The sequence below is a fragment of the Solanum tuberosum genome, unplaced genomic scaffold, assembly GCF_000226075.1.
Source record: "Solanum tuberosum cultivar DM 1-3 516 R44 unplaced genomic scaffold, SolTub_3.0 scf00073, whole genome shotgun sequence".
Lineage (NCBI taxonomy): Eukaryota > Viridiplantae > Streptophyta > Magnoliopsida > Solanales > Solanaceae > Solanum > Solanum tuberosum.
In genome coordinates, this window is record NW_006239002.1 from 655,357 (window position 1) to 668,253 (window position 12,897).

Consider the following 12,897-nt stretch of genomic DNA (forward strand, 5'->3'; position numbering starts at 1 on the left):
ATATATATATATATATATGTGGTGGTATGAACCAAAATAGTAGCTCACAACTCTTTTATTTCTCCTTTCCCTTTGAACTGTTCTCCTGTTTTCTACAGTCTCTTTTTTTTTTAAAAAATAATTCTAGATAACTATGGGTAGTTTGGAAGTTGAGAAAACAGCTATTGGCTGGGCTGCAAGAGATCCTTCTGGTGTACTTTCACCTTATACCTACACTCTAAGGTATGTAAATTACATTTGCGAATATAGACAGTGAAGATTTATATAGTCGATCGAGTCTAGTAATTTTTGTTTGTTGTTATATAGTAACAATTTAGTAAATTTTATGATTATTTATGATTTTTTTTCAATTAAAAAAAAAATGATGTGCAGAAACACAGGGCCTGATGATGTGCAAGTCAAAATTTTGTACTGTGGACTTTGTCACAGTGATCTTCACCAGGTTAAAAATGATCTTGGCATGTCCAATTACCCTATGGTTCCTGGGTAATTTCTCTTTCGCTTCTCTGTTTCCCCTGCTTTTTCCAGTATCTACACTTGTTATGTTGTGAATTTGCACACATATGCCTTTCTTGTTTTGGTGTCCCACACGATATTCGTATTGTGGTAGACTAAATTTGAATTCTTGTCAGAAAATTTCATATTGAGGTAAAGTATTCTTTCACAAAGGCGACTTCATACTCAGACTTAAATTAGCTGAAACTTTTGATTAAGGATAAAAAGAAAGTACTAGTCTTTTCATCACAATGTTACATATATGCCTAGTATTGAATTGCTATTAGACAAGTGATAGGGAGCATTGGACTAAGATGTAAAGTTGTTGCCACTAATCACTATAGTAAAAGCTACTGTCTTATCAAGGATTTTTACTTTATTTGCGCATTATAAGTATTTAATGGAAAAAATAGTAGAATACTCCTTCACCTATGTAGCTCCTCAATAAGTAAGTGGAGACCACTGTGGATCCCATGGGAGTGGAGGACAATTTGATTACTTAGAGGGTGTTTGGATTGGTTAAATCTGTTTTTAAGTCGGTTTTTGACTTTTGGATGTGTTTGACAAATATAAAAATATCTTAAAATAAGTCAAAAAAATGACTTAAAATAAGTTGGGAAATGTTTGGCAATGTTAAAAATGACTTAAAATAAGTTAAAAACCAAAAGTAGGTCTCCCTTACTTTTTATTTTTTGACTTAAAAGTCATCTAAGTTTGAATTTTAATTTTTGACGTAAAAGCTACTTTTTTTTAAGTCAATCTAAACAGGCTTTTAGTCAATTATGCTGTTTTTCAACAACAAAATTGTAACCCTATGGATCTTTGATTGATGTCAATTTTTCAGTTTTCTTGATACTCCCAAAGGAATGGTAGTTTGAGGTGGAAAAAAAAGCATATAGTTAATGTAGTTATTTATTGAACTTAGATTTTCATAGTATACATTAATTCTTAGCCATGAAAATAAATCAACAAAATTAAGTGGTCCTTGTGCTAAAACCATTCGTGGTTGGGATTTGGTTGATTATTCCAAATGCCTAGTCTGTTTCTTCCTTCCATCACACAAATACGAATCGAACAAAGCCAACGTTACTTTCATGGCATCAATCACTCGTTTTCTATATAAAACCGCATAATACAATATATACCTACGAGTTTAACTTCTATATACTGATACCACCTAAAACAATAAAAAGAGAAGTTAGCTAGTAACTTAACTTACACTGTAATTAAACGAATACAAGTAATCATTTATGTAAATGATTTTTACATGTCCTAGATGACAAAGTAAAGTTGTTGGTGACAATATCATTGTCTATTTTGATCCTTATCCCTTTATAATATTTTTTTAATTTTGTGGTGGTGATGAAATTTGATGTAGACATGAAGTTGTTGGAGAAGTAGTGGAGGTAGGGCCAGAGGTAACAAAATTCAAAGTGGGGGATATAGTTGGAGTTGGATTGCTTGTTGGATGTTGCAAGACTTGCAGGCCTTGCCAGCAAGACATTGAGCAATATTGTGCTAAGAAGATATGGAATTGCAATGATGTCTACACTGATGGCAAGCCAACCCAAGGTGGTTTTGCTAATTTCATGGTTGTTGAACAAAAGTAAGCCTACCCCCACCTACATATAGAATAGTTTAACTTCTATATTCTGACAGAGTAAAAACATCTATTAATTCGCCTAACAAATGAAGTTTTTTACTTATGTTATCATAAGTTAATTATTATAAACATTTTTTTGTATGTTATTTGTACCAGTAAACGGTTTATGGAAGTAGTTAATCTAGCCTTGAACCTATGACTTTGTTTTTCAGGAAATGCTTATCATAGTGAAACTAGTAACCTAGTTATATACATCGACACTATAAAAAGTATTAATACTGAAATGATTCTTTTTGCCGTGTATATAGATTTGTGGTGAAGATTCCAGATGGTATGGCACCAGAACAAGCAGCACCACTATTATGTGCTGGTGTGACAGTGTACAGTCCATTGAACCATTTTGGTTTTAACCAAAGTGGACTAAGAGGTGGAATTTTGGGACTTGGAGGAGTTGGACACATGGGAGTAAAAATAGCAAAGGCAATGGGACATCATGTTACTGTCATTAGTTCTTCAGATAAGAAAAGACAAGAGGCATTGGACCACCTAGGAGCTGATGATTATCTTGTTAGTTCAGACAATGTGAAAATGCAAGAAGCTGCTGATTCACTTGACTATATTATTGACACTGTCCCTGTTAATCATCCTCTTGAACCTTATCTCTCTTTGCTTAAAGTGGATGGCAAGTTAATCTTGATGGGAGTTATCAACACCCCCTTGCAATTTGTCTCACCAATGGTTATGCTAGGTAAGTCATTTAACTTATTTACGCTGACAATATACTTTTTCAACGCTACAACAAGTCAACATATATTGATTTGTGTATTAATTAAGTGTCGTAACGTATTAAGTAGGATGAATTTTTCTAACACGGCGTTTTCCTTTCTATTTATCAAAATATAATTGAATTATGAAACTTTGAATTTTTTTCATGTAGGATTTGTCAATATGTGACAAAAGATAGAACAAAGGAATTGGAAGAGTGGTCATTTAGTCAAAGAAAATCAAAATTTATTGAAACATGCTAAGTTATGATATTGTCTACTTTTGCGGCAAATAATGAGAAGGATTAGGACAAAATTATTATATGCTTAATAGGATTTTATGTCTTTAAGGAACCATGTCCACAATAATAGACAACATTAACAACACTAACCATACACGTATTAAAGCTAATGGATTAGTTTAACAGTACTTTAATAGAACCTTCTATTATTATTTAAAGTTGTTATGCAATAATAGTTTATGGATTTTTCTGCACCATCTTAAATAGATTTACAATTATATGGAGTAATTCTTTATATATACTATGAAAACTTCTAAAAGTGTGCAATCACATGTGGCAACAAGTTAATGACGTCAATTTTCTTACAACAAATATAGAATCTGAATTAAAGTTACTGAGTTTAGCTGAGGCCGGTCTCTGCAATTTTTATACTATCAAATATGTATAACTTAAATTCTTAATTGTTATTAGGGAGAAAGAGCATCACTGGAAGTTTTATTGGTAGCATGAAGGAAACAGAGGAAGTGCTACATTTTTGCAAAGAAAAAGGTGTTACTTCTCAAATTGAAATGGTGAAAATGGATTATATCAACACTGCAATGGAAAGGTTGGAGAAAAATGATGTGAGGTACAGATTTGTAGTGGATGTTGCCGGAAGCAAGCTTGACCAGTAATCACATACCAAAAATAAATGTAATTGGGCTGTAATATGAAGAGAAAAATTGAAATACTCAACTTTGATATTGTCATCGTTTGTTTTCTTTAATTTGTACTTGTATTTTGTTAATTTTAAATTGTACCTGTATTATCGTGTTTGGTGATTGAATGTTGCAGTTCTGTACTTTGTTTTCTTCCTTAAAGCAATATAAGTGTCAGACTTTATTTTTGATGTTGGTGTTGATTTTGAAATATACCAACCACATATTGTTTGGTACGTGAAAACGACTTCCTCTTCTCGTGACCACAGAGTACAACAATGTTTATATTCTTATCAGTGACGGAATTAAAATTTTCCATAGAGTCCTTTCATGTAATTATTCGGAAAATGTCTTATATCAGCTTGACCAAGTCAAACAAGGAAATACTAGAAGCATTATAACAAATGTCAGCCCTATGTTCGTCTTTAAACGATTGGAATTTTATACTACTGTTTATGCCCTCACAAAATAATACTACTGTTTATGCACTTTTAGTTACTTTCTTAAACTTCGTATCAAGTTAAAACAAGACAAACAAATTAAAACACCAAAAGTTATATATATAATACACATAAAATATATTATATAGAACTACGGGTCGATTCAGGATTTTCACTCAGGGGATTCGAAAAATAGGAATTTAGGAAGTGAAAAGTTATTTAGCCTTTAGAAATGGGACCTTGAATTTTTTGGGTTCAAATCCATAGTTTTAGCACTTTTTTTTTTTTTTTAAACGAAAAAATTAGGAACTGAGACTAAATAAAAAGAAAGCTAAAAAAAATAAATGCTCACGCCGGGATTCAAACTTCAGATGCAAAAGTTAACTTTAAGAAGACCTGCCACTGAGCGTTAGTTTTTTTCTTGTCCATGAGTAGGTTCAAAAATTAATATATCTACATAAATATAGAAAATTTACGTTATATATACAATGTAACTTTTCAGAAAATTTACCTTATATATACAATGCCGAAGGGGTTGAAACCCCTGGAACCATGTGGGTCCGCCCCTGAGTGCCAGGTTGATCTCTCATAAAGTTCATAAAAAGAACTTTCTAAGATGCCAATGACCAGTCATCGTATTATTTGCTAAGAATCAAGTAAGTCTTAACATTTCATGAACAGTTGCACATAAATTTATGCTCTGCAGCAAAAAAAACTTGATACAGTCACCTCTATGATTCAACACATAAATGTTATAACTGCAGAACTGTAATTCATGAGCAATGCTACAGTCACTTCTATGATTCAACAAATAAGAAATAAAATCTTTACATTAAATGAACTCATCGAGTGAAGTTTTATAGTTGAAGTACAAATAAGGTTCCCGTCAGATATATTTCTCATTCATAACATCAAAATTACCTAACCAGAGATACTAAACAAGCGTTTCCCAATCACATTAACAATTAAAGCCTCTGCAAATGAGATTTCAATAATGTCCTTCCTATTCACGAGTTGTCTGAAAGGCGTCTTTCATCCTAACATGTTCTCATCCAGTGTTAGCGTGTGTTCATAACACTCTGCTGAAGTAGATATTCATGAAGTGTCTTGATGGATTGAAGCCAATCAAAATAACTATAAGCAACAAACAAAAATTGTTACCGTATTACCCAAATATGAAGACAACTAGATCATGAATAAATATAAGTACTTACAGATGGGTGAAAGGACGATGACAATGCCAATTGGATATAGGAAGAATGTTGTCCTCTCCAAAAAGGGTAATACTGCATGGGGGGAAATAAGTTCATCATCCATATCGATTAGTTAACGTAGATGGAAACCAGCACACGGTCATGCATTAAGCGGAATTCTCTATAAGTTTCACAATAGTTTTTTAAGACCATGCTTACTATACCTAGGGATGAAACACGTTTGATTCCAACTAATACAGCACTAGCCATCAGTCACAATTAATGACTTATTTAATTTGGACATCTCAGATCAGAAATGATTGAATTTGAACACACCAATCATGGAGCAAGAAAATTCATCACTATAATTTATGTACAGAGGTAGTCAACAAATTTTAGCCACAGGAAATCTCTGCACAGAATAGCCAGGAAGATATATGCTGATACAAATAAATCTCAACTGTTCCCATAAAAGTTAAGACTCCACAAAATTAAAAAGGGTAAATTATCTTAGGACATGGAATTCATCTTACCATCATTTTGAATTTTCACGAAATTAAAAAGGGTAAATTATCTTAGGATATGGTATTCATCTTACCATCATAACCTAAAAAGTTGAGGTAATGATAGTAGGAAGCTGCGACCATGAAGAGCAAATTTGACAGCAAAACAGGAATGAAACCATGAGCTACCAAAAGCGGGGAGAGAAAATAATGTATGACTGCCACAAAAAGAAAGCCATCAGTCTTTATCAAATAAAAACAGAAACCAACAGTAGCCATCAATATACTGAGTCTGAAGATGCGCAAACAGCACATTTCATCTTAGCACTGTCCTTACTTACCATAAAGCAAAACAAACATAGGGAAGAAAGAGTTGCAGTGGACATCAAATGCATACAGCCTTCATGAGAGACAAGAAAGTGTGTAAGTAAGAGAGTTTATAAATAAAAGTGAATTACTAACCCTAGATATCGAGTTTCAAAATTCAGCATGAGGAGAAAGAAGTAGACAGAATAAAGAATATGAAGTTTGATATGGAAAGGTTCTGAACTTACCATTCTACCCGCTGTTCCACGGCATGACTGCTTGGAGCTTCCTCTCGAAGGTAATTGTTGGTTAGGAACCTGCAAGGACAATGGTTGATAAGACTATGCTGTCATGATACAATGAAAGATTTATGCTTTCACCATAAATATGGAAAACTTGAAAAGAGAAACAGAGGGAAGTTCATATTTGTTGAGAAAGAAGAAAGAAGATGAGGCAAATATTTTTCTTGATGGCCCCAAAATTTTAATCAACAAAAGGGGAAATCAAACAATTTTCCATTTCTTTATTTTTTGCCACCCTAACTAAACAAAGAAAAACATGATGTCGTTCACTTTCTCATTTGTTTACTCTTCTGCTATCTTTTTTTCCTTTTTCCATGCATAGGTTATACTCTACAGAATGTTTACATGAGAATGTCATGATACATGTAAGATTTGGAATATAAAGAATTTTAACAGAAAATGTCCACAAAGCTACTTATCAGTTAGTACAGGAAATAAAATGTACTCACTCCGTACCACTTTGTTTGACATAGTTTCACTTGACACAAGATTTAAGAAAGAAATGAAAACTTTTATAAAACCTACTTCATATGCCGTAATAGTTTGTGGCTATACGACTTATGAAACTTATGGTCTTAAACATGTCATAACAATTGTGTGGTTATAAATATTAAGGGAATATGGACATGTGACATTCCCTTTGGTACGGACTAATAAGGAAGTAGTACCAAACGAAGTGGAATGGAGGGAGTGGCATAATCCTAGGAGGGATTGTTCCAGGTGCTAATAATTGTTGATTTTGAATTATCAACTATGCTGCTCGCACTCTCCAAATATGCTGCCACACCCATGGAAGATCGTCCAAAAATGCACTACTTTTGGAGGATCCGACACGCAGCTGGTGGAATTTTGAAAAGTCCGAGCAACATAGATCATCAACTAAAATCCAGGGTAGAAGATCTTCGTTGTACCTTCTCTAAAATTAAGGTAGCACTCTTTTGCAATGAGTTTCTAGTTTAGTCAAGCAAAGCTAGAGATAACAAAAGTAGCATGTAGTTGTAGAGTGATGATCAGGTGACCCTCTCTATATTCTCTAGAAGAAACTGATCACCTCTTTATTTTATATACTGAATAGTGAGAATTCCACAGTTTTTTTTAACGGAATTAACCAGACAAAGTGAGAATTCCACTGTTTGGAATACGAGAAATTTCTGATTCCTTTCTATAGTTTCCCACAGAGATCTGATTGCAAGTTCAATCAACTAATTGAGACACTGATTGAAAGCTTATCGGTCCCATAAAAAATGAGAACTTTTTACAAATTACATCAAGATTAATCTAAGTTTAACAGAAAGGGAACTATGATGGGGTTGTATTGAATATCCAAACAATAATAGCCCTTACCAGCAACATGTTGCCAAAGTAGCTCCGGTGAGTATAAAATGAAAAAGCAATACTGAGATAACTACAAAAACAGCATGTCCTGCACTATGATCATACCTGAAACGGATGAAAGATAAAGATTGCAACATGATTCAGTATCAAGAAGAACATAAGCAAATAAGAATACAAAGAAGTCAATATCTAACTGGGCGCATTTACATTATAAATTGAGCTCAATAATAGCACACATCGATGATATTAGTACACTAAAACGGAAATGTTGGACCTCCACACCATAATTAACTTGATTCAATCTATGACATCATAAAATATTCTCTTGATAAGGCAAAGGACAATTCTCAAGGGAAGTGATTGAGTTTACCAATCTGTGATCTTAGACCAAAATAAGTAGAAGAGTATAGGAAACGTACGCAGCACAGTATGCTAAAGTAGCAATCACCAACAGAAGAGTACATATGACAATAAATGCAGGATCATCGCGTGCCCACTGGTTCTTTGTTTCTAAAAGAGAAAAAAAGAAAACAACAAGAGGCCAACTTTAGATGAACAGTAGAACTCCAGTAAAAAAACTACTTTGCAACCAGACACAGTACTTAAGTAGGAGATCAACACAACAGCGAATGAATATTCAAGTCACCCAGACTTGTGCGCTAGTGTCAAGTTGCAAAACATAACAATGAGAACATTTACACTTTAACATATCAATAGATCCAAAAATGGTGGAACTGTAATCAAAGTTGAAAATTCAATTTATTTTTAACACTCATCAACTTTTGCTTCAAAGACATCAAAAGACAAAGTTCAAACCATGTGCACCAGATTAGAGGTTTTTTTCTAGATATAACTCTCGCATTCCTAATTTAAATGGTCCCTTTGACCAGCTCCAAGGATTTAGAAAAGTGTGGCGCGATTTTATGTTGGCGTTTCTCAAATATATATTTGTAGATGTCATAGGAAAACCAATACAGATGAAAGTAGTATTACCGCTTTGACACTAAGGAAGTATCATAGTTATATTACCCCCTTTGTCCCATTTTATGAGATTTGACCACGAAGCATAGGATATTAGTTCGACTTATGTAACAAACAGAGGGTAATAGAAGTAAATACTAATAATACTAGCCACAAGCTACAAAAGGGATTTGATGTTGATAGTTTATTACATTAGCTACCTAACAGATAAGAACAGCTAGGGGCTGAAGATTTGTAAGGCCCCTGGCTACTCTTATGCATCAACTTGCTGCATTTATCAGTAGAAGTTTCACTTGCTTATCAAAAAGTTATCAGTAGTACTAGCTCAAAAGTTAGTTTAACGAGAAAACATCACATCAAATATAAACTTGACCAGTTAAATGAATTTGAATTCATAAAACTTGAGAAAGTTGTATAGATATTAATTTCTTTATATAAGTTATACAACAATATTATTAAGGGAATGATATAAAAAAATATCATTTTTTAATAAAGTCCCAACATAAGAATCATCATACAAATTGGGATGGATGAAGTAGCTTATATTAGCGAAATTGGGATGGATGAAGTATCATATAAAAAGTGAATAAGAAGAAACCATAAGGATTGAGCAGTACTAGAACAATTCACAAATTCAATTTCAATACAAAAGAATCATATTGCATTAAATGAACGAAAGAATAAAGGAAGAGAAGAAGGAAACTTACGCTTGTGGTACTTTGTGTGCTGATATCTGAATCAAATGTCCAATGCCGCAAACAAATGCAAATACAAAATGAGTAATTCAGAACTAAATTAAGCATCATTGTATAATGATTAATGAGCTGATATCTGTCTATACTGTAGCATATCAACACCAAATTCAAAGGTGAAAATTAGACAAAGAAGTGAAAGATGCACCAGCCCTCTCACATTTTATTTTGATTCTTTTCCTCATCCCAATACTTAATTCCTCGGAAAAACAAGATTAAGGTCAACTGCTTTATAGCTTGGAGTTTGACCGGTTGAATGACAACAAAGAAATGGATTCTCAATTAGTGTAACTTAAGTTACCAATGTTTAGAACGACACACTTGCAAAATATCTTAATGAAAAAAAATTACAAACAGGCACCTAAAAACCTTCAAAAGAAGTGAGCTTTTTTTAAATCAAGTAAATGTATTTTCATTCCTAAACATGGCCATAAACAGGTAACGAATCTACAAAAATATGATTCTCTTCAAACTCTACCCAATCATCTATACAAGAAGGAACTTTTTTGTGTTCACCAGACGAGAATAAGGGAGCGGAGACTACTATTCAACTTCTTCAAAAGATCTCCTATGTCTCTCTCCAAACAACCCCCATTAACTCAAATGGAACCCTTTAAAAGAAGTAAGCTTACTATCTATAACTATTTGTTTAAAGTTTAAACCGCAAAACTTCCTCATCATTGCAGTTGCTTTTATACTAGCAGAATCACACCTATTTCTGACCCATCCTTTCACCTATTCTAACAACACTCCACGAAAATCTTTCAAATGTCACATATCATATCAGTGCCCTTATTAGCATCTCTCTCCCTGATGCCCACATCGATCCATTTGAGATCATTGCAAGAACCTTCACAACAGACGAGCACAATGTTCTGTGCAACTTAACTCCTACAGTTTCTTTTTGATCCCCACAGTGGGCGTTTAGTGCTTTCTTTTTATCATCAAAAACTCCTACAATACCTCTTTCTTTTTCTCCTTCATTTTCTTTTTTATTTGGATACTCCATCAACTTATCTCATGCAATGCCTATCCATACATGAGTATGTTTTGGATCAATAACAAATTGATATGGTTCACACTTCACAGGAAAATGAATGTTTACTCATCTGTCCTGAAATCAGTATCACATCTTGTTAACTGATACCCCAGAAAAGATGATCAATAGACTAGATAGTCTAACACTACTTAACAGAACACAAGATATTGCAAGTTCATTAATATTCTATGAAATAATAGCTGTACTGTAGTACTAAATTTAAAAGGACATGGCACTTGATACACAAGATACTTACACTACTTTAGGGGAGGTGCATAGATGAAGCATTTGCCAAAAGGTATATTCGATGTCCATTTGTTGCCACTGCACACATTAAAGGAGGAGAGGAAACAGTTAAGTTACCGGAAATGAAAACTCTTTTTGAACAAATGAATTAAACAGAAATTAACAAAACAAGCACATTGCTTCAGTGCTGTTACCTCTCAAAAAAAGAAGAAGCAAATTGCTTCATTATTTCGCTACAATTTGCCAACATATAATCAAGGAGCACTAATTAAACAATATGGAGTTCATGATGGGAGATACACAGCGGGCGAGGTTCTAACATTTGCAAACTAATAGGTCTAAATTAGAGAACTGGAAGCATTCGAGTGATTTTGACAGTAGAACTGAGAGAAACCAGAGATACCAGTGAATCTAAGAGACGGCAAACTGAAGTTGGCTATCTTACTATTACCTCGTATATTTCTAGTTGGTATAATAAAGAAAAATGTGATTGTCTACAAAGAGGGTTCAGGCATTTAATACAATCTCCAGCACACTAACAAGAGTTTGGATTGTGGGTTCATACTGTAGTATTGTTATTTTAAATACAATGTTTGTTATCATTTGTTGCTTAAAAATTATTGCATTGCAATGTCAAATCCATTTTTACATAAACAAATAAAAGACCCATTTCACACGATTTTCCCTTACTATTACTTAATAATTCATCTCCTTTTTTTATAACTGTGGTGTCCGGGCCAGCTACTATTATTTAATAATATCATTTTACCCTTAACCTTATTTTTTTAACTCCACCCTTTACTCTATTTTGCCTTGATCATATTTTAGCCCCGCCTTTTCATCAATAGTACTCCTCCTTATTGCCAACTAAATAGGTTCTCCTTCTCTACCCTCTCACCAGTTACTTGCCAGTGATCTTCTTCTTCTTCTTTCGAGTATTGAATTGTTTAGTATATAATATTTTAACAAATCTTCCACATTAGTATTCCCCTTTTAGTTGCTTTACTATCTTGGGTGTAATCATCTTTCTTTTCTTTTTTAGTTTTAAATATATGATAATCCAATATTAACAATAATTACCAGAATTATAATCCATTAACAAATCCTAAAATCTTGATGGAGAATTATACAGAGAATTACCACAATTTGAAAGTGTAGAACAAGAAAAGCGAGTAAATGAAACAAAAGAATACCAAGATCGGGATCTGATCTGTACAAGATCAGACAAACTACATGTGTAGAGAGTTAATTGAAATGGAAAGAATGAAAAAAAAAACCTTGATTATTTTGCGAAGGTACTGAGGCAATACTGAATTGGGTCGGACATGAGAGCTCGTTCGACCTAAACCTTTTGAAGTTGTGGGCAACATCTTTATCTTTTTTTCCCCCTTGTTCTTCAAGAATTTTGTAATTCCCTTCTTTCGTTGATTCAATTGGATCAAATATCGCTGGATTTTACAGCTCTGCGTCTGGTTTGACACTGTTAGTCCTCTCTCTCTCTCTTCTCTTCCGCTCTGTTTCTGGTAATGCAGGTGAAATCGCTAAAGGGTTCGGGTGAATGACCCAGCCCAACACAAAAGTGACCCGACTACGCAATCTATGCTAATTGTCTTCTGGTATTCTGTATTTATATAAATTATATTTATCCGACTTAAATTTTAATTTTGCCTCCACCGTTATCTTTTTATTATCCTTTTATTAAAAAAAAAGGATAAAATAAAAAACTACTCCGTATTATTTACTTTTCTTTTCAGTCTATTTAAAAATATATTTTTTATATTTACTAATAATTTAGCTTTAAATATTAATTTTACCTTTGATGAAATGATTCATAGTCACACAAATATACATCACTAATTTTAATGAAAAAAATTCAGAAATAACAAACATAATAGACATAATAAGATTCTATAACTATAGTTTCGATAATTGCGCTCCAGAACTATAGTTTTGTTTGCTATGAAGACTATGGTTTGTATATTTTTGTTTTTTTCTATA

The 12,897-nt window shown here is 33.1% G+C and overlaps 2 protein-coding genes across 2 annotated transcripts; one reads left to right on the forward strand and one right to left on the reverse strand.

Annotated features, from left to right (window-relative positions):
* Positions 1 to 25: 25 nt before the first annotated feature.
* On the forward strand, positions 26 to 3,990 carry LOC102602480 (probable cinnamyl alcohol dehydrogenase 1). Its single transcript, XM_006346299.2, has 5 exons — positions 26 to 222; positions 373 to 486; positions 1,874 to 2,101; positions 2,407 to 2,846; positions 3,576 to 3,990. The coding sequence occupies exons 1-5, from the start codon at positions 134 to 136 to the stop codon at positions 3,776 to 3,778; spliced, it is 1,074 nt and encodes a 357-aa protein (XP_006346361.1). The 5' UTR covers positions 26 to 133; the 3' UTR covers positions 3,779 to 3,990.
* Positions 3,991 to 4,997: 1,007 nt separating this feature from the next.
* On the reverse strand, positions 4,998 to 12,514 carry LOC102602817 (protein unc-50 homolog). Its single transcript, XM_006346300.2, has 10 exons — positions 12,177 to 12,514; positions 10,910 to 10,977; positions 9,570 to 9,595; positions 8,301 to 8,391; positions 7,891 to 7,986; positions 6,493 to 6,561; positions 6,280 to 6,338; positions 6,034 to 6,156; positions 5,457 to 5,528; positions 4,998 to 5,376 (listed from the first exon to the last, which is right to left on the reverse strand). Exons 1-10 carry the CDS (start codon positions 12,267 to 12,269, stop codon positions 5,312 to 5,314), a joined length of 762 nt encoding a protein of 253 aa, XP_006346362.1. The 5' UTR covers positions 12,270 to 12,514; the 3' UTR covers positions 4,998 to 5,311.
* Positions 12,515 to 12,897: the final 383 nt, after the last annotated feature.